Here is a 22,413-nt window from a genome sequence, read left to right on the forward strand (position 1 = left end):
CCACAGTGGGATGGAGACAGCACAGGATGGGGGGGGCAGAGGGGCAGGGCACAAGCGATGTGCCCCGCGGCATCCCTGGGCCCACAGACGGGGACACTTGTCCCAGACCGGGAGCCCCAGACCCCTGCCCCTTGCAGTGGGGGTCCCCAAGGGCTCTCAGGTCGGCAGCAAGGGAACGATTTGGGGGCCTCACCTGGCAGCAGAGAAGATGGGACAGAGGTGTTGGGGTCATCAGTTTGGCCCTCCCACTTGATGGGGAGCGTGGTCTCTGTAGGGAAAGGAAAGTCCTGGTGAATCCGCGGTCGGCTGACCCGGGGACCCCAGCTGGGCCATGCGACACTGGGAACCGGGTGGTGGGATGCCCCGCCTGCCGTCACTGGCCGCCCTGGGCAGGGTGCTGGCGCGGGTGGCTCCCAGACTGAAGCCAGGGGCCCTGCCGCCAGCTGATCACACAGCATGTCCCTGAGCCGCGGTGGGCTCTCCTGGTGGCCCCTGACGCTCAGAGGGTCCCCAAGCTTGGGGCCTCGGGCCTTTGCACCTGGACTTGCCCTGACTAGAGAGGACGCAGGGTCGGTTGGGAGGTGTCCCCAGAGCCCGTGCTGGGGCCCAGTAATGCTGAGCTGATGGGATCGGGGCTTCTTAGCAAAGGCAGCTTCAGGCCGCAGACCGTCGTGAACTCGGGGTCTCACAGCCGTGCACCCTCCGCCGTCTGAGCGTCCACCCACCCCGGGAGCCTTAACAGCCTTTGTTGTTCCACAAGCCAGTCACCCTCCTGCCTCAGGGCCTTTGCCACCTGCCAGACGCTCTTCCCACAAATGTCGTGACACCCGCCGTCCCTTCAGACATCACCTGCCCCCTGGGGAGGCCTCGGGACCTCAGCCCCAGCACCTTTGTCTTCCCTCTCTGGCTCTGCGTTGTGTAGCGCTTAACCACCTTCCAGGGGATTTGTCGTATCTATTAAATGCAACGTTTACTGTGGTGAGTGTCCCTTCTGCCCACCTCGCAGCAGGGTGCCCGTGGCCCGGGTCCCAGCCCACCGGTGCTGAATAAATGTTTGTTGAACGAATGCAGGGCACTGCGCCCTGGCCGAGTGTGGAGAGGGGGTGGGAGAGACTGGGGGGCTGGTGGCCGTCTGTCCAGGATGGAGCCTGTGGGACAGGGAGGAGTTGTCAGGACTTGGGGGCCGGGTCCCCAGGGCCCAGGGAGGGGCTGAGACCCCCCCCCAGGTGACTCCCAGTCCAGGCCCGCCTCTCCCACTCCAGGCTCGGTGGGTCCGCCTCCTCCCCCGCTCTGTGCGGGAGCCCTGGGGCGCTGGCGGCCTGCCCGGACTGACAGGCTCCCAGGGTGAGCATAAAAGATCCCCCTTCAGCTGGAACACACATCTGCCCGGGGCGGGCTGCAGCCTGGCACTGCCAACCCTGCTGCCCGCCCAGCTTCCCCTCGCGCCTCAGGACGCACAGCCCTGCCGCCCACCCATCCAGCTGCAGGTCTGGCCCGCGGGTGGGAGCGGCCCCTGGATGCCTGACCTGCTGGGTAGAAGCACAGGAGACCCAGGCCTCTGTCCACCCCTGTCACCCGTGGGCACCTGCTGTGTGCAGACACACGCTGGCAGGTGGATGCACCCGTGGGAGCAGGCATGAAGGTGGAACGTTCCTTCCCGGGTTCTCCAGGTCCCTTCTCGCTCCTGTCTCTGCCTGCTACTTGCCTCTTGGGACACCTCCTCCTCCCCTCTGGCTGTGCTGGGATGGGGGCCGGCGGCTAGGGACGGTCCCGGGCCTGTGCCCTCGTGTCCCCTAGCACCAGACAACCCCCCAACCTGATTCCAGCCCGGGACACGGAGCCTCAGGCGTCCTCCCAGAGCGCGGGGCCGAGTGGCCGGCCGGGCTTGAGCCCCCGGGCCAGGGCAGCGGGGCCCTCGGGTGCGAGTCCGTGGCCGCCCCGGGACCCTGGGCACGTCGCCGTTTTAAAGCCCACCAGCGCCCGGGAGATCAGCCGCCGCGGACCCTCAGGGCGCTGTTTGGGGCGGCTTCAGCGCGGCTGGGGGGCTCCTCCCTGGCGGGCGGGGGAGGGAGGGGGGGCGGTGCGACCCCCGCGCACGCACGTCCCCGCGTCCGCGCCCGCCCGGGCCTTCGCTCCGCAGGGCGCGGGCTCTTCTGACCTTTAAAGCCCTTTTATTACGGAAACTCGAGCCCACGGAGGAGGGAGGCCGGCGCGGCCCCGGGGACCGGCCCCAGCGCGGGGAGGCCGTGGCTGAGGCGCGGCCGAGCCCGGTGACCTTGGGCGCGTCCTTCCTCCCGCGGGCCTCAGTTTCCCTTCTGCGACGAGGTCTGAGCGCGTCGCCCGGGCCTCCGGCCGCGCGCCCTTGGGCCGTCCCCGCCTCCGCGGCCTCAGTTTCCCCGGCGCGGGGCCCGGGCGCGGCGCGCGGGGAGGGGGCTCCGGCAGAGGGGCCCGCCCCGCCCCGCCCCGCCCCGCCCCCGCGGCCCCGCCCCCCGCGGCTCCGCCCCGGCCCCGGCCCCGCCTCCCCCCTCCCTCGGGCTCGGGCCGGCGGCGGCGGCGGCGGCTCCGCTCCGCACTGCCCGGCGCCGCCTCGCCATGGACGCGCGCGGGGGCGGCGGGCGGCCCGGGGACAGTCCGGGCGCGACCCCCGCGCCGGGGCCGCCGCCGCCGCCGCCGCCCGCGCCCCCCCAGCCGCAGCCGCCGCCGCCGCCGCCCGCGCCCCCCCCGGGCCCCGGGCCCGCGCCCCCCCCGCCGCCGGCGCCCCGGGCCGAGGCGGCTCCGCCGGAGGCGACGGACGAGGGCGGCCCGCGGGCCCGGCTCCGCAGCCGCGACAGCTCGAGCGGGCGTCCGGCCACCCCGGGCGCGGCGAGCACCGCCAAGGGCAGCCCGAACGGCGAGTGCGGGCGCGGCGAGCCGCAGTGCAGCCCCGCGGGGCCGGAGGGCCCGGCGCGCGGCGCCAAGGTGTCGTTCTCCTGCCGCGGGGCCGCGGGGCCGGGGCCGGGGCCGGGGCCGGGGCCGGGGCCGGCGGACGAGGCGGGCAGCGAGGAGGCGGGCCCGGCGGGGGAGCCGCGCGGCAGCCAGGCCAGCTTCATGCAGCGCCAGTTCGGCGCGCTCCTGCAGCCCGGCGTCAACAAGTTCTCGCTGCGGATGTTCGGCAGCCAGAAGGCCGTGGAGCGCGAGCAGGAGCGCGTCAAGTCGGCGGGGGCCTGGATCATCCACCCGTACAGCGACTTCAGGTACCGCGCGGCCGCGGCGCCGGGGCTCGGGGCGGACGCGCGGCGGGAGGGCGGGAGGGCGGGAGGGCGGGGCCCGCGCCCCGGGGGTGACCTCGGGCCCCTCGCCGACCCGGCGCGCCCGGACCCGCCCCGCGAGGCCCCGCCCTCGGAGGGGCGCGGGAAGCGCGCAGGCCCCGCCGAGCCCCCCGCGCCCCCTGCCCCGCCGAGCCCCCCGCGCCCCCTCCCCCGCGCCCCCTGCCCCGCCGAGCCCCCCGCGCCCCCTCCCCCGCGCCCCCTGCCCCGCCGAGCCCCCCGCGCCCCCTCCCCCGCGCCCCCTGCCCCGCCGAGCCCCCCGCGCCCTCCCCCGCGCCCCCTGCCCCGCCGAGCCCCCCGCGCCCTCCCCCGCGCCCCCTGCCCCGCCGAGCCCCCCGCGCCCCCTCCCCCGCGCCCCCTGCCCCGCGGCCCCCGCCGCGCCCCTGCCCCGCCGAGCCCCCGCGCCCTCCCCCGCGCCCCCTGCCCCGCCGAGCCCCCCTCGCCCCCTCCCCCGCGCCCCCCCCCGCGCCGCCCGCGGGCCGGGGTCTGAGCGCGGCCGGGCCGAGAGGACGAATAGAGGGGAACGTGGGCGCCGGGAGGCGGCGGGGCGGAAGGAGGGCGGAAGGAAGGGCGCTCGGGAAGGACGCGTCCCGGAGAGGCCGGCGGCGCGGGGTGAAGGGCGCGGGGCCCTCGTCCAGCGGCTCCGCCCGCGCCGCGCGCCCCCGGGAGGCGCCTGCAGGGTCCTGGCCGGGGCCGCGGGGAGGGCGCCGGGCGCGCGGGGGTCCCCGAGCTGCCCTCCGGGGCCGCAGCGGCCGGAGCCGCGGGGCGGCGTGTCCGCGTGTCAGTGGGTGTGTAGACGTCGGTGTGGATCAAGGCGGCGGATGCGTGGAAAGGCTCAGAGCCGGCCCGGCCCAGGGTCAGGCGGAGGATGTCTGTGGTTCGTGCTCCCTGGCGCGTGCCCCGTGGCCTGCGGGTGCGAAGCGTGCGTGTCACTGCGGGCCGTGTGTGTGATCACGAGCATGTGACTGCAGGGGGCGTGGGCCCGGGGCCATGGGCAGAGTGACCCGGGAGCCCTACGGGTGTGTCCGCGTGGTAGGTGTGCGGGGAGAGGGGCTGCGTGCGGGCGGCCGGGGCGAGCTGAGCTGTGCGCACAGTGTGTGCAGGGGGTGTGCACAGTGTGTGCAGGGGGTGTGCACAGTGTGTGCAGGGGGTGTGCAGGAGGTGTGCAGGGGGCGTGCACAGTGTGTGCAGGGGGTGTGCAGGGGGTGTGCACAGTGTGTGCAGGGGGTGTGCAGGGGGTGTGCACAGTGTGTGCTGGGGGTGTGCAGGAGGTGTGCAGGGGGCGTGCACAGTGTGTGCAGGGGGTGTGCAGGGGGTGTGCACAGTGTGTGCTGGGGGTGTGTGCAGGGGGTGTGCACAGTGTGTGCAGGGGGTGTGCAGGGGGTGTGCACAGTGTGTGCTGGGGGTGTGCAGGGGGTGTGCAGGGGGTGTGCACAGTGTGTGCTGGGGGTGTGCAGGGGGTGTGCAGGGGGTGTGCACAGTGTGCGCCGCCTGGGAAGTTTGGAGCCCCGAGGGACGCGGCCGTTCGGGCGCGGAGGGTCCAGCCCGGCGCGCGCGGCTTCAGCACCACGGACAGCGGCCCCCCCGAGCCCCGCCGAGCCCCGCCGAGCCCCGCCGAGCCGGAGTCCGCAGGGGGGACGGGGCGCCCCTGTCCTGGCCCCGCTTCATAGCTCAGGAAACAGGCGCCAAGGGGCGCACAGGCCCGGGACAGAGGTGGACGCCGGCTCCTCGCCCTGCAGACCTGCCCTGGGAGGCGGAGGAAGCCTGCCCCGCAGCCTGAGTTCCCCCGGGAGGAAGAGGGTCCACACGGCAGGGCTGCAGGCGGGAGAGCTCGGTGTCTGCACTCGTGATCCCGTGATCTGGCCGGCGGGCCGCGGAGCAACATCGGGCACACAGCGGGCAGGGGGAGGGGGCCGCAGAAAGTAGCCATTGCCCCGGGGCTTCTCCAGCACGTCTGCCTGCAGCAGCTGCCCCTCCCCCGCCGGCAGTGGGTGGCCCCTGCGTCCTGGGGCCACAGGAGGGGCAGTTTGCAGCCTGGTGACCGGCGGCGGTGAGGGCGGGCAGGAGGACCAGGGCTTGCTGGTCCTCGTGCCCTTCTGAGCGTGGTCACCTGTGAGGCTCCGGGCAGTCCACGTGGTGCGGGCTGAGCAGATAAACCGTAAGACGTGGTGAGCGCGTCCTGTGGTCAGGACGAGGGGACACGCCGTCAGACCAAATGCTTATGATACCCCCACACTGGAATGCGGCGGGGCCTCCGGACCCCGTGTTCTGGGATCGTCGGCCCCTCCTATCCCGAACCGCAAGCCTCCTGAGGTCCTCCTGGGTCAGGTGCTGTGGGGACACCTTACTCATACAGATTCAGGTCCCGTGTGGGCCGCGAGGTGGATGCGGCCACCGGTCACAGGAAGGGAGCACGGACGTACAGCCACTTGCCCAAAGTCACACAACTCATCGGGGCAAACAGGGGGTTGATGCCTGGGCTGACGGCCCCCCAGTCCCAGCTCTGGCCCCAGCTCTGGCCCCAGCTCTGGCCCATCCAGGCCAGGAGGACCCGGGAGGAGAAAGGTCTTCTGGGGGTTGTGGAGATCGGGGGCACCCGGGCCTGGGCTGCGGGCATGAGCGTTTGAAAGCAGTTGGTGGAGCGCCGGGCAGGGGCCCCTCTGGGCCCCGTTTCCACACTTGCCTCTTTCACATCTGACCCGGTTGCACGGATGCCATCCTCTCTGGCGCCTGTACCCTCACACTGTGCAGGATTTGAAAGCAAAAGAGATTTTGGAGGGCGGCCCCAGGCTCCCTGCCCAAGGCCACGGGGTCGCCACTTCCTCGAGCTCTGACTTTGCTGCTTGTCTGGGAAGCTGTCCCCATGCCGCCCAGCCTGGCACACACCTGGCATCGAGAGCGGGGCAGTTAGTGTCTGGTGACCTGGAGCCACCCTGGCTGTGCCTCGTGTGCCCCGGGCCGCGGCTGCCCTGACTCGACTCTCGGGAGTGGGTGGAGGGAAGTGTCGGGGCGCAGAGCACACCCCGGGGAAAGGCCCGAAGTGCAGGGTGTTGGGGGCAGTCGCCAGCCCCCCTGCCCTGTGCTGCCGGTGGCTGGGCCTCCTTGCCTTGGTTTCCCCTAACTGTGAGGGGCGGGGCTGTGAGGACTACCCCAGCCATGCCGCCTGGTTCTCTGGGGATGCGGGGAGTTAATTCCTGTTCCCTTCCCCTGGACCAGCACCAACCTAGGGGGAAATGGTGGGCAAGCGTGGAGCCTGCGGGGACCTGCTGGGACCTGCTGGGACCACCCGTCCTACTCTCTGCCACTTGACGCCGCCTCCCAGATGGTGACACACGCAGCCCTGGGGCTGTGGGGCCGGAGGGCCTGGCGGCACAGTCCTCACCACCCCGGGAGAGCTTGGGCGACACTGCCAGGCCTCCCCAAGCCTATAAGTGCCTCTCAGGTCTGATCTGAGTCTCCCCTGCCGCTGTGACTTGGGTCCCGTAGTCCCTGATCCTGGGCCGCCCGGAGGCCAGTGTGACGGGAAGGAGAAGAGCCAGTCCCTCTCCTGCTCCTCAGAGTCATCTAGACAAGGCCAGGACCAGTGGACGCTGACCCGGGTCTGTGTCACGCCCTCTGGGGTCCCCAAGGGGCCTGGGGGGCGGCGTGCAGCACCTGATGGCCCCGAGGTCTCCGGGCCCAGATGGCCTGGCGTAGCTGTGGGAGATCAGTGTGCCGCGCTCTCGGCAAATCCCTGCATTAATTCGTGGGAATAAATCCTGTATTATCCGGGGGGGGGGGCACGGGGGCGGGGGGGTCAGGGCTGAGGCTCTCCCGCTGCAGACCCAGCTCACGGGCACCGGGGCTCCGTAGGGACAGGGAGGCCTGTCCTCCTGTCAGGGAGGGGGGGAAGGAGGCTCCGCGGGCCATGCGGAGGGCAGGGGCCGGGCGAGGGGCCGGGGAGGCCGAGGCCTCCTCCTCTCTCCGGGGCCCTCCTGCCAGAGCTTGGGAGTTGGGGTCCCCGCCTTAAGCACGTCGCATGTCCAAGGCCCTGGCCTCACCGTGACGGGGACCGGGCAGGGCCAGGGCGATGCTCGGGTCGGTGCCCACTGGCCCCGTGCCTGCCCCAAACCCACGCAGCGCAGGCCACTCCGTCTCCCTCCCACCCCCTCCCACCCCCTCCTGACCTTCCCTTGGTCTGCGCGGGCTTCCCGAGGTGTGCATGTGTCCGTCGTCCCCTCCCCGGGCACCTCCCCGGGCACCTCCCTGGGCTGCAGAGCCTGCCTCCCACCCTCACCCAAGTCCTCGCATCCGCGCTCCAGCCCCAGGCCACCCGGCCGGCCGTGACAGGGGACATCCCACCGCAGCCTCAGGACCTTGGCCCACGCTGCTCCTCGGCCTGGGAACGCTGTCCCCGGGCTCTCCCCAACGGCTGCTTCTCCCCCTTGCCCGCCCGCCACGCACTCCAAGACGCCCTCCCGCTCTGGCCAGAGGGACCCTCTGGGGCGCCCCGGACCGCGTGTGGAATGCGGGTCCCGCGGGCGGGAGCGGGGGGCCGAGCTGGTCTGCGCGGGCAGCGGGCGTCCTCCCCTCGGGCCCGCGGGGCTCACCGGGATGGCGCGGCTTCCCGTCCTAATCCCTGACACCGCCCGGGGGCTGTATCCGCACGGGCCGCTCAGGCCCTGATCCCCGTCCCCTGCTCGCTCCTGATCCCCGACCTCGGCCCTAATCCCTTCAGATTTCCCCGATCGCTAATTCCCGCCTGTTTCCCGCGGGGTTCTCCGTGCCCGGATCCTGGGGCGCCTCCCCGCCTGCATCTGCCCCGTCCCCCCGGGTCCCACATCTGGCCTGGTCCTGTTGCTCAGCACTCAGCCTGCCTCAGTTTCTCCGTCTGAGCTCCGGGCCAAGGGGTGGTGGGGCTGGGCCCCCACGGAAGGCTGGTGCCCGTGCGGCGAGTGTGGGTGATGGGGGCCGGGACCCTGAGCCCTGACCTCCCCAGTGGACAGGCCGCTGCCCTCCCGGGGGCAGGGTGCAGTACACAGCACTGGGGACCTGGGGTTCCTTGGGGTGGGGGCCCCACTGGGGCGATTTAAACTATGGGATTTAATTATAGTCCTTGAAGGCACAGCCCCGGGCCCTGCTGGCTGCCCCTGCACACCCTGCGCCCATCCTGGGGGTGCCGATGTGGGAGGGAGGACGGCGGGGAGTCCCAGGCCACACAGCCCCAGAGCGGGGTCGGGGTCGGGGTCAGGCCGAGCAGACCTGTGCTCCCTGTCCCCCAGCTGGGTCCTTTGTGCCAGACCTTTGGTTCCCCTCGGTAGGTGCGGTGTCTGTCGGGGGGACCAGAGGGCGTGAGAGGGCAAGGGTCACGGCTCTGGGCACATACGGGGCATCCTGTTTAGAGCAGTGGGTCACCCTAGTGATGGCCCGGAGCTGCCCCAGGGCCCTCTGCCCCCCAGACCCGCTCCGCCTCTTCATACACCCAGAGGACCTCCCGCCCCAGGAAGACAAGTGGTACCGAGGGCCAGGGCCGGGGGCCACTCCCAGGGGCCAGGGCTGTGGACGCGGCCCCAGGTCGAACGAGGGTTGACCCTGACCCTGACCCTGAGCCTAGACAGGTGCAGTGTAGACAGAGGACAAGTCCTGGGAACGCAGGCTGGGGACTCCCTGGCTGGGCCACATCTGTGTCGGACGCCTGCCCGACCCCCCACCACGCCAGCCCTGCAGATTGTTTCTAGGCTCCTCCTGGGGGTTTCAAGCCCCCCTCCATGGTTTCTAGGCCCCCTGGGAGTTTCTAGCCCCCCCCCATGGTTTCTAGGCCCCCTGGGGGTTTCTAGCCCCCCCCAAGGTTTCTAGGTCCCCTGGGGGTTTCTAGCCCCCCCCTCCATGGTTTCTAGGCCCCCTAGGGGTTTCTAGCCGCCCCCCATGGTTTCTAGGCCCCCTGGGGGTTTCTAGGCCCCGGGTGGGGGGTTTCTAGCCCCCCCCACATGGTTTCTAGGCCCCCTGGGGGTTTCTAGCCCCCCCACATGGTTTCTAGGGCCCCTGGCGGTTTCTAGCCCCCCCCCCCCCCCCCTGTTTGTAGGCCTCTGGCCTCCTCAGTGACTCTTTCCTGCTTTGTCCCAGGGCAGGCCCCGTTCAGGGAGGGTGAGTGGGATCAGAAGCCTCACACCGTGGAAGCGCTGGGGGCTGGGAGGGGGGAGCAGGGCAGCAGGCAGGTGGGGACCCTCCATCCCGGATCCCAGAGCTCAGCTGCATTCAGCCAAAGGAAGGCCTTAAATTTTGAGCAGTTACTGAATTTTGCCCTTAATACGACCCCCAGGGCGTCAGTCCCTTTCGCCCCGTCCAAGTGTCCGTCCCGCCCCGGGTACTCCCGTGGGCCCCCCCCCCCCCCCCCCCCCCCCCCCCGCTGCGGTCCTCTTGCACTGGCGAGGCTCTGCCCGCCAGCCGAGGGGCTCCCACCCCCAGCTCCTCCCTGGGCCCGGGCCGTGGACTTGCCGGCGGCCGCACCTGCCAGCAGGCGGGAGAACTGGGTGTCAGCCCGGTCTGGCTGTTGCCGCCCAAGTGTGAGCCGTTGGGTGCCTTCCAGCCTCTGGCTCTCGAAGACTGAGCTGCTGTGAACATCTTGGTACAAATTGGTTTTCAATTTTTTTCTCTTTCTCTTGGACAGCTTCCTTGGGATCGCTTCCCCGAAGTGGAAGCCCGGGTCGCCCCGCGGGCGGTGTTAGCGCCCCTCCTTGCAGCGCTGGCCAGAGGGCGCCTACTTCCGTGACTCCCAGAACCGGGGCTCACCGGGGCCAGGCCAGGCTGCATCTTATGGCTTCTTATTTCTTTGGGCTCATGTTGGCGAACCCCAGCCCCGGGCCCGGGCCCGCGCTTCCATCCGTGCCCAAGCAGGATCGAGCCTCCCCTAAGTGCTCGTGGGCCCCGGGCCGCGACGGGGAGAGCCCCGCACGCACCCGCCTGGCGGGGGAACACCTGGACAGCTAGCGGGCTCACCCGGGGTCGCTCCCTGCGGCGTCACGGGAGAACTAAAATACACGATCAGAATTCGAGACCCTCCTTTACCTGAACCTAGACGGGCTGTGTGGGCTCCGGCCCCAGATCTAGGGCATGTGCTCCCCTGAGACCCCCACCCCACGGTCTCAGAGTGTGGTGTCGACGCATATGTAACAGAATTTGGCATTTAATCGTTTACAAATGTACATTAATATGGCATTAGGTACAGTGACAATGTTGTGCGATCATCACCACCACCCACATCAGGACTTTCTCATCCTCCCAAACAAAACTCCCTGCCCCCCCATGTCCTCCCCCCCGGACCCCCCCAGCCCGCTCCCCGTGCGTGGGCGAGCCCCGCAGGGCCTCCTGTGTCCAGCCCCCTCCCTGAGCGTCGTGGGCCGGGGTCCGTCCCCGGGGCGGGTGAGGGGGCCCGGAAGCTTCCACCGTTGTCTGTGGTGAACGATGGTCCTGGGAATGTCCTGTGAGGTCATCTGTTTGAGCTCTTGGGGTTCACACCTAGCGGTGGAATTGCTGCGTCAGACGGAAATTCTGTTTACTTTTTTAAAAAAGATTTTATGTATTTATCTGAGACAGTGAGAGCGAGCGTGTGGGAGGCAGGGAGGGGCGGAGGGAGAAGCGGGCTCCCCGCGGTGAGCAGGACTGGACCCCCGGACCCGGAATCAGGACCTGAGCCAAAGGCTTCACCGACGGAGCCCCCCGGGCGCCCCCCGGGCTACAGTCTTGGGGAGCCAACGGCACGGTGGTCCCGGGGTGCTTGTGATGCACGTCCTGGATGGCCCGACCGTCCTCACGCTGTATTCACAGCTCGATGCGCAGCCTGGGCCTTTCCCGGGGGCCTCCCCGGGGGCCGCTGAATGCACCTGGGGGCTTGCGTCTGCCCCGGGGGTCCTGGTAGTGGGATCAACCAGTCCCCACATCCTCAGGATCATTTGCCGCCGCCGTCCGGCCTCTCGGCTCCTCCCACCATCCGCCCCCCTGCAGGCCTTGGTCCCTTCCTAGGTCCCTTCCTCACTGCCTCTGCCCCCCTGGGGCACCCATACCCCGTCTGCGAGAGCCCAGCTGCTCGGGACACTGGGGTGCTGCCCCCAGCCCGCCCTCCCCTCCTCCCTCCTTCTTGCTGGTCTCCCCTCTCCTTTCTCACCCAGACTGGTTTCCTGGATGCTCACCCTGCGTCTCACATTTGGACCTCTGGGGTCATGGGGCACGCTTAGCCAGTCTGGGGCCACCTCTTGGGCTCTTTCGGGCCTCCTGCTTCTTCCAGGAGGGCAGGTTGGAGGGACCCAGGCTGGGGGGGGGAGCCCAGCGGGCAGTGGGGTGCTGGCTAGGCATGGGAGGGCTTCCCGGAGGCGGGGTACACAGTACCTGAGAGTCAAGACCAAAGTCCTGGCTCCACTGGAGGAGGCGAGATCTGGGCCGGTCCTCAGTGGGGACGTCAGGCCCCCGCAGGGCACGCAGGGGCGGAGGCCGGGGTGACAGCGGTGCCTCGCCCCCAGGTTCTACTGGGACTTCACCATGCTGCTCTTCATGGTGGGAAATCTCATCATCATCCCCGTGGGCATCACCTTCTTCAAAGACGAGACCACGGCCCCGTGGATCGTGTTCAACGTGGTCTCGGACACGTTCTTCCTCATGGACCTGGTGCTGAACTTCCGCACGGGCATCGTGATTGAGGACAACACGGAGATCATCCTGGACCCCGAGAAGATCAAGAAGAAGTACCTGCGCACGTGGTTCGTGGTGGACTTCGTGTCCTCCATCCCTGTGGACTACATCTTCCTCATTGTGGAAAAGGGCATCGACTCCGAGGTCTATAAGACGGCGCGTGCGCTGCGCATCGTGCGCTTCACCAAGATCCTCAGCCTCCTGCGGCTGCTGCGCCTTTCGCGCCTCATCCGCTACATCCACCAGTGGGAGGAGGTGAGCCCGTGCCGGCGGCGTGGGGGGGCGGGCGGGGACGGGCAGGTGGGGGGGCAGGGGGCGCTGGGTGTGGGCGGGCGGGGGGTGGAAGGTGTCAGGTGCGGGCAGGCGGGGGTGGGGGTGTGGGGGATGGGGCGGAGGGTGTCAGGTGAGAGCGGGGGGTGCTGGGTGCAGGCAGGTTGGAGGGGGGCGCCTGGTGTGGGTGGGCAGGGAGAGGAGGGTGTCAGGTACGGGCAGGGGGCGCCAGATGCCGGCAGGTGGGGGGAGTGGGGAGCTCTGGGTGCAGGCAGGTGGAGGGGCGGAGGGTGTCAGCTGCGGGGGGGCCTCCGGGTGCGAGCAGGTGGGGGGCGGGGGCCGCCGGGGGTGCTGCAAGGGCCCAGGTGGAGCCACAGTGCGGGGAAGTCGTGGGGGTCCCGGGCGGCCCGGTGAGCATGGACCGGCGCAGGCGCCCTCCCTTCCCGGGCGCTGTAAGACGAGGAGCCCACAGCCCCCTCGGCAGGAGCCCAGCTGCTCAGAGGGGCCAGATCACGCGAGATCACGCCCGCCCCTCTCCCGCCGCCCCAAATCCGGCCTCTTCTGGGCCCGGGGCCACTGACCCCTGCTCCCACGCCCTCCACCCCCCTCCCCCTCGCTGGCGATGTCCCCTCCCCCTTCCCAGCCGCCACCAGCCTTGAAGGGGACGGTCTGGGGGCTCTGGGGACGAGGCCGCGGGCGGGGCCACACGCGGTCGCCTGGGGCAGTGGGGAGGGGAGGCGGGGGGACCCTCAGGGACCCTGACCCGCGCGCCCCGCAGATCTTCCACATGACCTACGACCTGGCGAGCGCGGTCATGCGCATCTGCAACCTCATCAGCATGATGCTGCTGCTGTGCCACTGGGACGGCTGCCTGCAGTTCCTGGTGCCCATGCTGCAGGACTTCCCGCGCAACTGCTGGGTCTCCATCAACGGCATGGTGGTGAGCGGCGGGGCTCGGCCGGGCGCTGGGGGGCTCCCCCGGCTTCCCGCGGGCTTGCGGCCCCTGAGGCCCGACCACCCAGGCGGCTCCCAGACCCCGCGAGCGGCACAATGACCTGTCTGTCACCAGAGATGATGTCATCGGCTCGCAGTTTTCTTCCGACTGATTCTATTCTCGGTGACACACATGTACTTAAAAGGCAGCTTTATTTATCGGGACCCTGAAAGGGGAAGGCAGGGTCACGGGCCGTAAGAACAGAAAGCACGGTGGGGGGCCCAAGCACCTGCTGGTGCCTGGCTGACACCCCGACTGTGTACAGGGCGGCCCGGGTGCCAGACAGCAGCCTAGGGTGATGAGCCTGCCCGGGGGGCTGGGAGCGCCCTCCCCCCACCCCCCAAGGCCTTGACCGACCCCCCGGGGGCCATGAGCCCCTCTGCCCCCCATGGCCTTGACTGACCCCCCGGGGCCGTGAGCCCCCCCTGCCCCCCATGGCCTTGACCGACCTCCCGGGGCCCCGAGCACCCCTGCCCCCCATGGCCTTGACTGACCACCTGGGGCCACGAGCACCCCCTGCCCCCCATGGCCTTGACCGACCTCCCGGGGCCCCGAGCACCCCTGCCCCCCATGGCCTTGACTGACCCCCCGGGGCCATGAGCCCCCCCCTGCCCCCCATGGCCTTGACTGACTACCTGGGGCCGTGAGCCCCCCCTGCCCCCCATGGCCTTGACTGACCCCCCGGGGCCACGAGCACCCCCTGCCCCCCATGGCCTTGACTGACCCCCCGGGGCCGTGAGCCCCCCCCTGCCCCCCATGGCCTTGACTGACCACCCGGGGCCGTGAGCCCCCCCTGCCCCCCATGGCCTTGACTGACCCCCCGGGGCCACGAGCATCCCTGCCCCCCATGGCCTTGACCGACCTCCCGGGGCCCCGAGCACCCCTGCCCCCCATGGCCTTGACTGACCCCCCGGGGCCATGAGCCCCCCCTGCCCCCCATGGCCTTGACTGACTACCTGGGGCCGTGAGCCCCCCCTGCCCCCCATGGCCTTGACTGACCCCCCGGGGCCACGAGCACCCCCTGCCCCCCATGGCCTTGACTGACCCCCCGGGGCCATGAGCCCCCCCTGCCCCCCATGGCCTTGACTGACCCCCCGGGGCCGTGAGCCCCCCCTGCCCCCCATGGCCTTGACTGACCCCCCGGGGCCACGAGCACCCCCTGCCCCCCATGGCCTTGACTGACCCCCTGGGGCCACGAGCACCCCCTGCCCCCCATGGCCTTGACCGAGCCCCCGGGGCCGCCAGCCCCCCCACCCCCCATGGCCTTGACCGAGCGCCCGGGGCCGCGAGCGCCCTCCCACCGCCCCCCATGGCCTTGCAGAACCACTCCTGGAGTGAGCTGTACTCCTTCGCGCTCTTCAAGGCCATGAGCCACATGCTGTGCATCGGCTACGGGCGGCAGGCCCCGGAGAGCATGACGGACATCTGGCTGACGATGCTGAGCATGATCGTGGGCGCCACCTGCTACGCCATGTTCATTGGCCACGCCACTGCCCTCATCCAGTCCCTGGACTCCTCGCGGCGCCAGTACCAGGAGAAGGTCTGAGGGGGACGGCACCCTCTGGAGGTCTGGGGGCCCCTGCACCGTCCCCCGGTCCCCTGTGCTGTGCTTGGGGGGGGCCGGCAGGGTGGGGGGGGGGCTGGGCACCTGGAGGGCCGGTGCTGTGATGAGCAGGAGCTGGAAGGGCCCGAGGCGGTGACGGAGGGAGCAGAGTCTGGGGCCTGGGGGGGACACAAGCCGAGCAGTGGGAGCCGGGGGTCCAAACGGGCTGGGGGTGGGAGGGCTGTCTCGGAGGCGGGCTCACCCCAGGATCTCCGGACCAGCTTGGGAGGGGCTGGGGCAGGAGACGTGTGTGGCAGAGTCTGTGAGCCCTGGGGTCGTGCAAGGACACGCACTGCCTCGAGGCCTCTGGGGCCCTGGGCGGGGGCAGGGTCTGCAGGGCCAGGCCTGGGCCCCGGGTGGGCGGGGGCCAAGCTGCCTCCTGGACGCAGCCCACGCCCCGCGCTGTTCCCTAGTGGCGGGTCCTGGCTGCGCACCGTGAGCCCCCCCCCCGCCCCCCAGTGCCAGCCGGGTCAGCCGGGTCAGCTGGGCCTGGAGCCAGAGCCCCCGGCTGTCCGGAAGCCACGGGCCTCACACCCAAACATGAGCTGGTGCTGCCACCCGCCCGGCGTCACGGGTTCCGCTGAGCTCAGGGCAGCTGTGTGCGGGCGGAGCCGGGGCGGAAACGGGCTGGGAGACCCCTGGGGGCACCGTCCTGGGGACAGCAGGGCCTGGCACCCCCGCCTGCTGCCCACACCCCCGCCCTGCCCAGGAGGGGCTGAGCCAGTTTCTGGAAAGATCTCTGGGGAGGGGAGCCAGAGCCAGCGGCAGGGCTGGGAGCCTCCGGGACGGGGTCTGGGATCTGGGGCCCGGGGGGTCCGTCCACCTCCGATAAGGGCCCGCAGTCCCGCCGTCCTGCCGTTTCCCTGGAGGCAGGGAAATCCTGCCCTCGTATACGCTGCCCCCAAATGCCGCCCAGAAGCTCCTAACGCGTCTTGTTCACCCGCAACTCAGAGTGAACGGGGCACCCCGAGTTTGTTGTCGTGGTCGCCGCTGACCCGGGCCCCCGCCCCGTTGTGCAGTACAAGCAGGTGGAGCAGTACATGTCCTTCCACAAGCTGCCCGCCGACTTCCGCCAGAAGATCCACGACTACTACGAGCACCGCTACCAGGGCAAGATGTTCGACGAGGACAGCATCCTGGGCGAGCTCAACGGGCCGCTGCGGGAGGTGAGGCGGGGCGGGGGAGGGCGGGGGTCGCCCCCGACCCAGCGCCACCCCTCACGGCCTCAGGGACCCCGGCCGGCCGAGCCCACCCACCCGGCCGCTGACAGCAGCGGGGACGTGGCCTGAGTGTTCTGGGCCTGACACCGGAGACCCCGGCGTGGCCGGCAGGCCCTGCGGCTGCCTCCCCGACCCCGACCCCGCCTCGGGCCCCAGTGCCGCGTCCCCGCCCCCAACCCCGCGTGTAAGGGCACCTGTCGCCGGCTCCGAGGCCTCCGCAGCCCGGGACCACACCTGCGAGACCCTGTTTCTGAGTCAGGTCCTGTTCCCGGGCACCTGCGGTCAGGACTTGAACACAGGATTCGGGGGACACGGCTGAGCCCGCAGCCCTCAGCCGGCCGTTCTCGGGCACCTGCAGTGAGACCTGCCCTGCACCCTCGGGGAGGCCGGGGAGCCTGCAGGCCCCCAGGTGGAGGGCACAGCCCCGGGGAGGAAACCGAGGACCAGGGGGAGGGAGGCGGGTGGGGATTCCTTCGGGGGGGTGGGGACCATTGCCCCCAAGAGGTGGGCACTCACTGAAAACCTTTAATTGTACTGGATCATTCATTCATTCATTCATTCATTCATAGACACAGACCCCACAGATCAGAAAAGGCACACGGCCCACTAGTTTGTGGGGCTTTTAGAAATATTTGTGTATTTAAAATCATCTCCACACCCCGCGTGGGGCTCGAACTCACGACCCTGAGATCAAGAGCCACAGGCTCCGCGCACGGAGCCGCCCAGTGTCCCCGACCAGCGGCACAGCCACTACCATCGGCCACAGCCCTGGGTCCCCGGAGGGCATCCCCCGTGACCTGTTCTGTCCCCAAACAGAGGTGCGTGGCCTCTCCCAGCCCCCGTGCTGGACGCTGCCCGCTGGGGGCCCCACAGACTGAGGCCCCGGGCCCTGCCCCCCTTCCCTGAGCTCTGCGGGCACCTCCGCCGTCGGCGGGTGAGGGCCGAGGGTAGGGTCCGGGCCCTCTGCGAGCGAGCACGAGGGACGCGCACCCCAAAGCCCAGGTGAGAGGAGCCTGTGGGGAGGCCTCAGCTGCGTTTCTCTTCTTCTGAGCGACGCTGAGCATCTTCCCACGTGACGATGGGCTGTTTCACTTGTGTTTCTCCGAGAACCGGCCACAACTGTCGCTGCTCTTTTGTCCTTTATGTTTGGGGGACTTCATGTGACACAAACTTCCACCCCGATGGCTGTTTGTCCTTTAACTTTGCTTATTGTGGTTTTTTTTTTTTTCCATATGGGATTTTCATGCTCCACGAGCGCTTGCTGTATGCAGCAGGTACTAAATACGTGCTTGCTGTACCGAGTGGGTGTTCCGTGTCCCATACCTACTCTCTGTATACAGCAGGCACTCCGTACACACGTGCTGTAGGAGGCCCCCATACCTGCCTGCTGTATACAGCAGGTGCACAGCGCAGACTTTCCTGGTTTGGTTTCCCACGTGTGGGTCCCCTGGAACGAGCCTGAGAGGCCGTGTGGGGAAGCGATCGGGGTCCGTCTCCCGCTCCCTGGCGGCCGCGGCTGGTTTCGCCGGGTGGCTTGTGGGGCGTCCCCAGCGGCTGCCGTGCGCGGGCGCCTCTGGGCTTGCACCTGGCCCCCCACGCCCACACCCGCGGAGGCCGTGGAGGCCGTGGGGCGGGCTCGCGGTGTGGGGCCGGCCCCCCTCCGCTCTCCTTCCGGACTAGCAGGCTTTCCTGCTGTTCTTGCTGAACGACGTTGCCGGCCTTCAGCAGCTCAAAAGCAAACCCGATGGCATGTCCTCTGCGATCCCGCGACACGTGTGAGTGAACGGGGACAGCGGACGGCTTCCGTCTTTGTGGTGGCGAGGTGTTCGGCGTCCGGCCGTGCGGCCGGGGGTGGCTCCGCGTCCTCCCCAGACAGGCGCCGGTGCTTCTCGAGTCCGGGCCGTCCGCCGGCGCAGGTGGGGTCTCTCCGAGCCGCGGCCTCTTCCGGGGGGTCTCGTCTGTGCAGAAAGGCTGCTGGGTTTCTGTCCAGGGCTAAGCTCCCCTTGTTGTAGGCTGCGCTGGGGGTGGGGGGGGAGCGCGACACCCTCACGCGGCCGCCGCCGCGCAGGCCGAGCCTGGGACGGTTCCGCGCTCACCCTGAGGAGTCCTTTCCAGGCCCTGGGTTCTGATGCCGCCTTTTTCATCTTCGCGCTGGCCGTCTCGACTTGACTCCTCTTACTGTTTTATTTCATTTATTTATTTCTTAAAAATTTTATTTATTTATTCACAACAGACAGAGAGAGAGAGGCAGAGGGAGAAGCAGGCTCCATGCAGGGAGCCCGATGCGGGGCTCGATCCCAGGTCCCCAGGGTCACGCCCCGGGCTGCAGGCGGCACCAAACCGCTGGGCCACTGGGCTGCCCTCCTCTTACTGTCTCAGTTTCCGTGGGTTCTTTTGGGTTTCCCAGATCGTGTTAAAAGAACGATCGTAAAAAGCTTTAGCGTCACTTTGTCCTTCCCGGTTCTCGTGCCTCTGATGGCCTTTTCCTGCCTGACTGCACAGGCTGGCGTTGCTCACACACACACACCTTTTCTTGCTCCTGTCTTTGGCGGTAGAAGCTCGGGCTCTGCCCCGTAAGATGCCGGCTCTCAGGCTCAAGTGCCAAACTCCGTTGGTAGATGAAGAAGCTGCGGGATCTGAGGGAGGAGATGGGCCCAAGGGGAGGGCCCGATGGACACAGGACGGTGCCCTGCGTCACCCCTGCTTCCTGCCCCCGCAGGAGATCGTCAACTTCAACTGCCGGAAGCTGGTGGCCTCGATGCCGCTGTTTGCCAACGCCGACCCCAACTTTGTCACAGCCATGCTGACCAAACTCAAATTCGAGGTCTTCCAGCCGGGTGACTACATCATCCGCGAGGGCACCATTGGCAAGAAGATGTATTTCATCCAGCACGGCGTGGTCAGCGTGCTCACCAAAGGCAACAAGGAGATGAAGCTGTCCGACGGCTCCTATTTTGGGGGTGAGCGTCTGTGGGGACGGGGGTGGGTGCAGGGCAGGCGGAGGCCAGGAGGCTGGAGCCGCTCGCCTAGTCGGTGGGAGGCCCGGGCGGGTGGGGCAGGTGGGTATAGCGGGCGGCTAGGACCTGGCGGGCTGAGGCTGGCGCCCTTGGCCACACTCAGAGATCTGCCTGCTGACGCGGGGCCGGCGCACGGCCAGCGTGCGCGCGGACACCTACTGCCGCCTCTACTCCCTGAGCGTGGACAACTTCAACGAGGTGCTGGAGGAGTATCCCATGATGCGGCGGGCCTTCGAAACTGTCGCCATCGACCGCCTGGACCGCATTGGTGAGTAGGCCGGTCTCGGGGGGCATCGACCCGAGATGAGGCGGTGCGGCCCAGCTGGGCCTCCGGGCCCCCACGAGTCCCCAGACCAGTCTCTGACCTGCTCTGTCCCTTGGCCACACGTGGCCCTGGTTTCCCGAGGAAGAGGAAGCGTGGGGAGTTCCCAGTTGTGCAGAACTTCAGCTCACGTGGCAGATGTTTGCTGAGCACCTGAGTGCCAGGAGGTGTGGATGGTGGGCCAAGAGGCTGTGTCGCAGGCCCCCCCGCAGGCTGATGTCAGAGGAGGGGGTGTGGGGGTGCCGGGAATGCCTTGTGAGGCTGGGTGGAGGCCAGGATGAGTAGCCGTTGCCAGGCAGACAGGGACACGGCATGTGCAAAGGCCTGGAGTCCAGGCAGCTGGAGAAGCAGGGTGGGGGTGGGGGGGAGGCAGGGAGCAGGTGCACGGGGCCGAGTAGGCCGGGGAGGACCTGATGGGACTGGCGTGGGACAGGTGAGTAGTACACAGGAGGGAGACAGGGCCTGGCCGTGAGCGAGGTGGCCTTGGGTGCAGGGAGAGGCAGGGGGTGATGTGAGAGCCCTCAGGACTTGCTGACGACTAGCTACGGGAGTCAGGCCGACCGTGGCCCTCGCTGCTATTTGGGGGAAAAAAGACAACTGGAAAAGCAGGCCTGGGCGGAGTGCAGAGGTGTTAGAGCAAAGACTTCCCGGTATACAGAAGGCATTCAATTCACGTTTATATACAACAGGCACTCAACCATTTGCTCTTACAGTAGGTGCTCAACATATTTGGGAGGTGCTTAGATATGTTTGCTGTATACAGAAGGCTGTCCACATATGCTTGCTATGTATGTGGCGGGCACTGAGCGCTCTGGCTGTGTACAGGCAAGTGTTCTCCGTGTGTTGCTGTACACTGCAGGTGCTCAATACATGGATTACTGTACACAGGAGCTACAATGCACGCTTGCTTTAGCATGATACCCGCTTCGTGTACACAGCAGGCACCTCATGTGCTTGCTGTATACTGTAGGAGCGCAATACATGTTTACTGTATACAAAAAACCGTGCTTGTGTCCCAAGCACGCTGGCAGTATACAGTAGGTGTCTCATGCCAGCTTTGCCTACGCAGTAGGTGCTCAATGTGCTTCCTACTCACAAGTCCTCGGTTAATGCTTGTTATATACAGCAGGTACTCGATGCCTGCTTGCTATACGGGGCGGCAGGTTGTGCGTACTTACGGCATACAGTAGGTGCTCAGTTCTGCTTGCTATCCATGGCAGACAGGTGGTATCTGCTGTGGGCAGGAGGGGCTCCGCGCATGGGGAGTGCTGTGTGTGCCGCGGCGCAGACGGAGCGCCCGACAGCTGTTTGCTGTGCGCGCGTGCACTGTCCACGAGCTCGCTGTACACAGCAGGCGCTCCATGCATGCTTGTCGACAGCAGGTGTGCGTCTGGCGCCAGCAGGTGTGTGGTGCTGCCTTGGCGCAGGGGGCACTGTGCGTGCGGCCAGGCCTCGCCGGTGCTGCCGAGGGCGCTGGGCCCGGCGCGCAGCCCTAGGTGCCCGGATGCCGCGCCCGCTGGGTGCGTGCAGCAGGCGCCGCATGCATGCCGCTGCCGGCGGAGCCCTCCCCGCGCCCCCCGCCCACCCGCCCGCACTGACGCCCCCGCCCCGCCCCCAGGCAAGAAGAACTCGATTCTGCTGCACAAGGTGCAGCACGACCTGAACTCGGGCGTGTTCAACAACCAGGAGAACGCGATCATCCAGGAGATCGTCAAGTACGACCGCGAGATGGTGCAGCAGGCGGAGCTGGGCCAGCGCGCAGGCCTCTTCCCGCCGCCGCCGCCGCCGCAGGTCACCTCGGCCATCGCCACGCTGCAGCAGGCCGTGGCCATGAGCTTCTGCCCGCAGGTGGCGCGGCCGCTCGTGGGGCCGCTGGCGCTCGGCTCGCCGCGCCTCGTGCGCCGCCCGCCCCCGGGGCCCGCGCCCGCCGCCGCCTCACCAGGGCCCGCGCCCGCCGCCGCCAGCCCCCCGGGCGCACCCGCCAGCCCCCGGGCGCCGCGGACCTCGCCCTCGCCCTACGGCGGCACGCCCGGCTCTCCCGCCGCGCCCCGCGCCGGGCCTGCGCTGCCCGCCCGCCGCCTGAGCCGCGCCTCGCGCCCGCTGTCGGCCTCGCAGCCCTCGCTGCCCCACGGCGCGCCCGCGCCCGGCCCCGCGGCCTCCGCGCGCCCCGCCAGCAGCTCCACACCGCGCCTGGGGCCCGCGCCCGCCGCCAGGGCCGCCCCGCGCAGCCCGGACCGCAGGGACTCGGCCTCGCCCGCCGCCCCCCCAGCCCCCGGCGGCCTCGACCCGCTGGACTCCGCGCGCTCGCGCCTCTCGTCCAACTTGTGACCTTCGCGCGCCGCCCCACGGGCCCAGGCGGGCCGGGGGCGGGCCGTCACCCACACCAAAGCCATGGCATCGCGCTGCCCGGCCGCCCGCCCCAGAAGCCATAGAGGAGCCCAGGCAGTAGTAGTCGGCGGGCGGGCGGGGCACCCCCACCCCCGCGAGCCCCAGCCCTGCGCCCCCCACCTCGTCCTCGCCCCCCTCCCGGCGGCCTCGCCTGCGTGTGCGAGAGCGGGGGCTGCCTTCACCGCGGTGCCTCAGTTCCCCCAACTGTGAAAGGGGACGGGGCGGCTGCGGCCGGAGGAGGAGGCTGTGGACCCCGCCGCCCGTCCCGTAGGTGGCCCGCCCGCCCCCGGAGGATTCTGTTTTTTAAGTGCAATACTCGGCCGCCGGCTTCCTGCTGCCCCCATCGCTCACGCAATAACCGGCCCGGCCCGTCCGCGCGCGTCCGTGCTGACCTCCCCGGGGCGGGCACACCCAGCCCCTCCGAGCCCGGCATCCAGGGCCCGACAGGCCCCGTGGCGCCGGGGCGCAGGGCGAGGCCGGGCCACCGTCGAGATGAATGTACTGACGAGCCGAGGCAGCAGCGCCCGCCGCGCCCCACGCCCCTAACCCCACGCCCCATTCCACGCAATAAACGACAGCATTGGCGTCCAGCCTGCCGGCCTCTGATTCTCGGCGCCATCCGGGCGCGCAAGT

The 22,413-nt window shown here is 69.5% G+C and overlaps 1 protein-coding gene across 1 annotated transcript; it reads left to right on the forward strand.

Moving 5' to 3' along the window:
* The first annotated feature begins 2,592 nt into the window (after positions 1–2,592).
* On the forward strand, positions 2,593–22,365 carry HCN2 (hyperpolarization activated cyclic nucleotide gated potassium and sodium channel 2). Its single transcript, XM_041761857.1, has 8 exons — positions 2,593–3,233; positions 11,798–12,221; positions 13,015–13,176; positions 14,552–14,770; positions 15,853–15,999; positions 18,773–19,013; positions 19,174–19,338; positions 21,011–22,365. The coding sequence occupies exons 1-8, from the start codon at positions 2,593–2,595 to the stop codon at positions 21,718–21,720; spliced, it is 2,709 nt and encodes a 902-aa protein (XP_041617791.1). The 3' UTR covers positions 21,721–22,365.
* Positions 22,366–22,413: the final 48 nt, after the last annotated feature.

This window comes from Vulpes lagopus, chromosome 7 (assembly GCF_018345385.1).
Source record: "Vulpes lagopus strain Blue_001 chromosome 7, ASM1834538v1, whole genome shotgun sequence".
Lineage (NCBI taxonomy): Eukaryota > Metazoa > Chordata > Mammalia > Carnivora > Canidae > Vulpes > Vulpes lagopus.

Bases quoted from the DNA above. Each gene is read 5' to 3' on its own strand.
- HCN2 (XM_041761857.1), top strand. From the start codon at position 2,593: ATGGACGCGCGCGGGGGCGGCGGGCGGCCCGGGGACAGTCCGGGCGCG. The intron at 12,222-13,014 runs GTGAGCCCGTGC...CGCGCCCCGCAG, and splicing joins ACATCCACCAGTGGGAGGAG to ATCTTCCACATGACCTACGA. The intron at 19,014-19,173 runs GTGAGCGTCTGT...GGCCACACTCAG, and splicing joins CGACGGCTCCTATTTTGGGG to AGATCTGCCTGCTGACGCGG.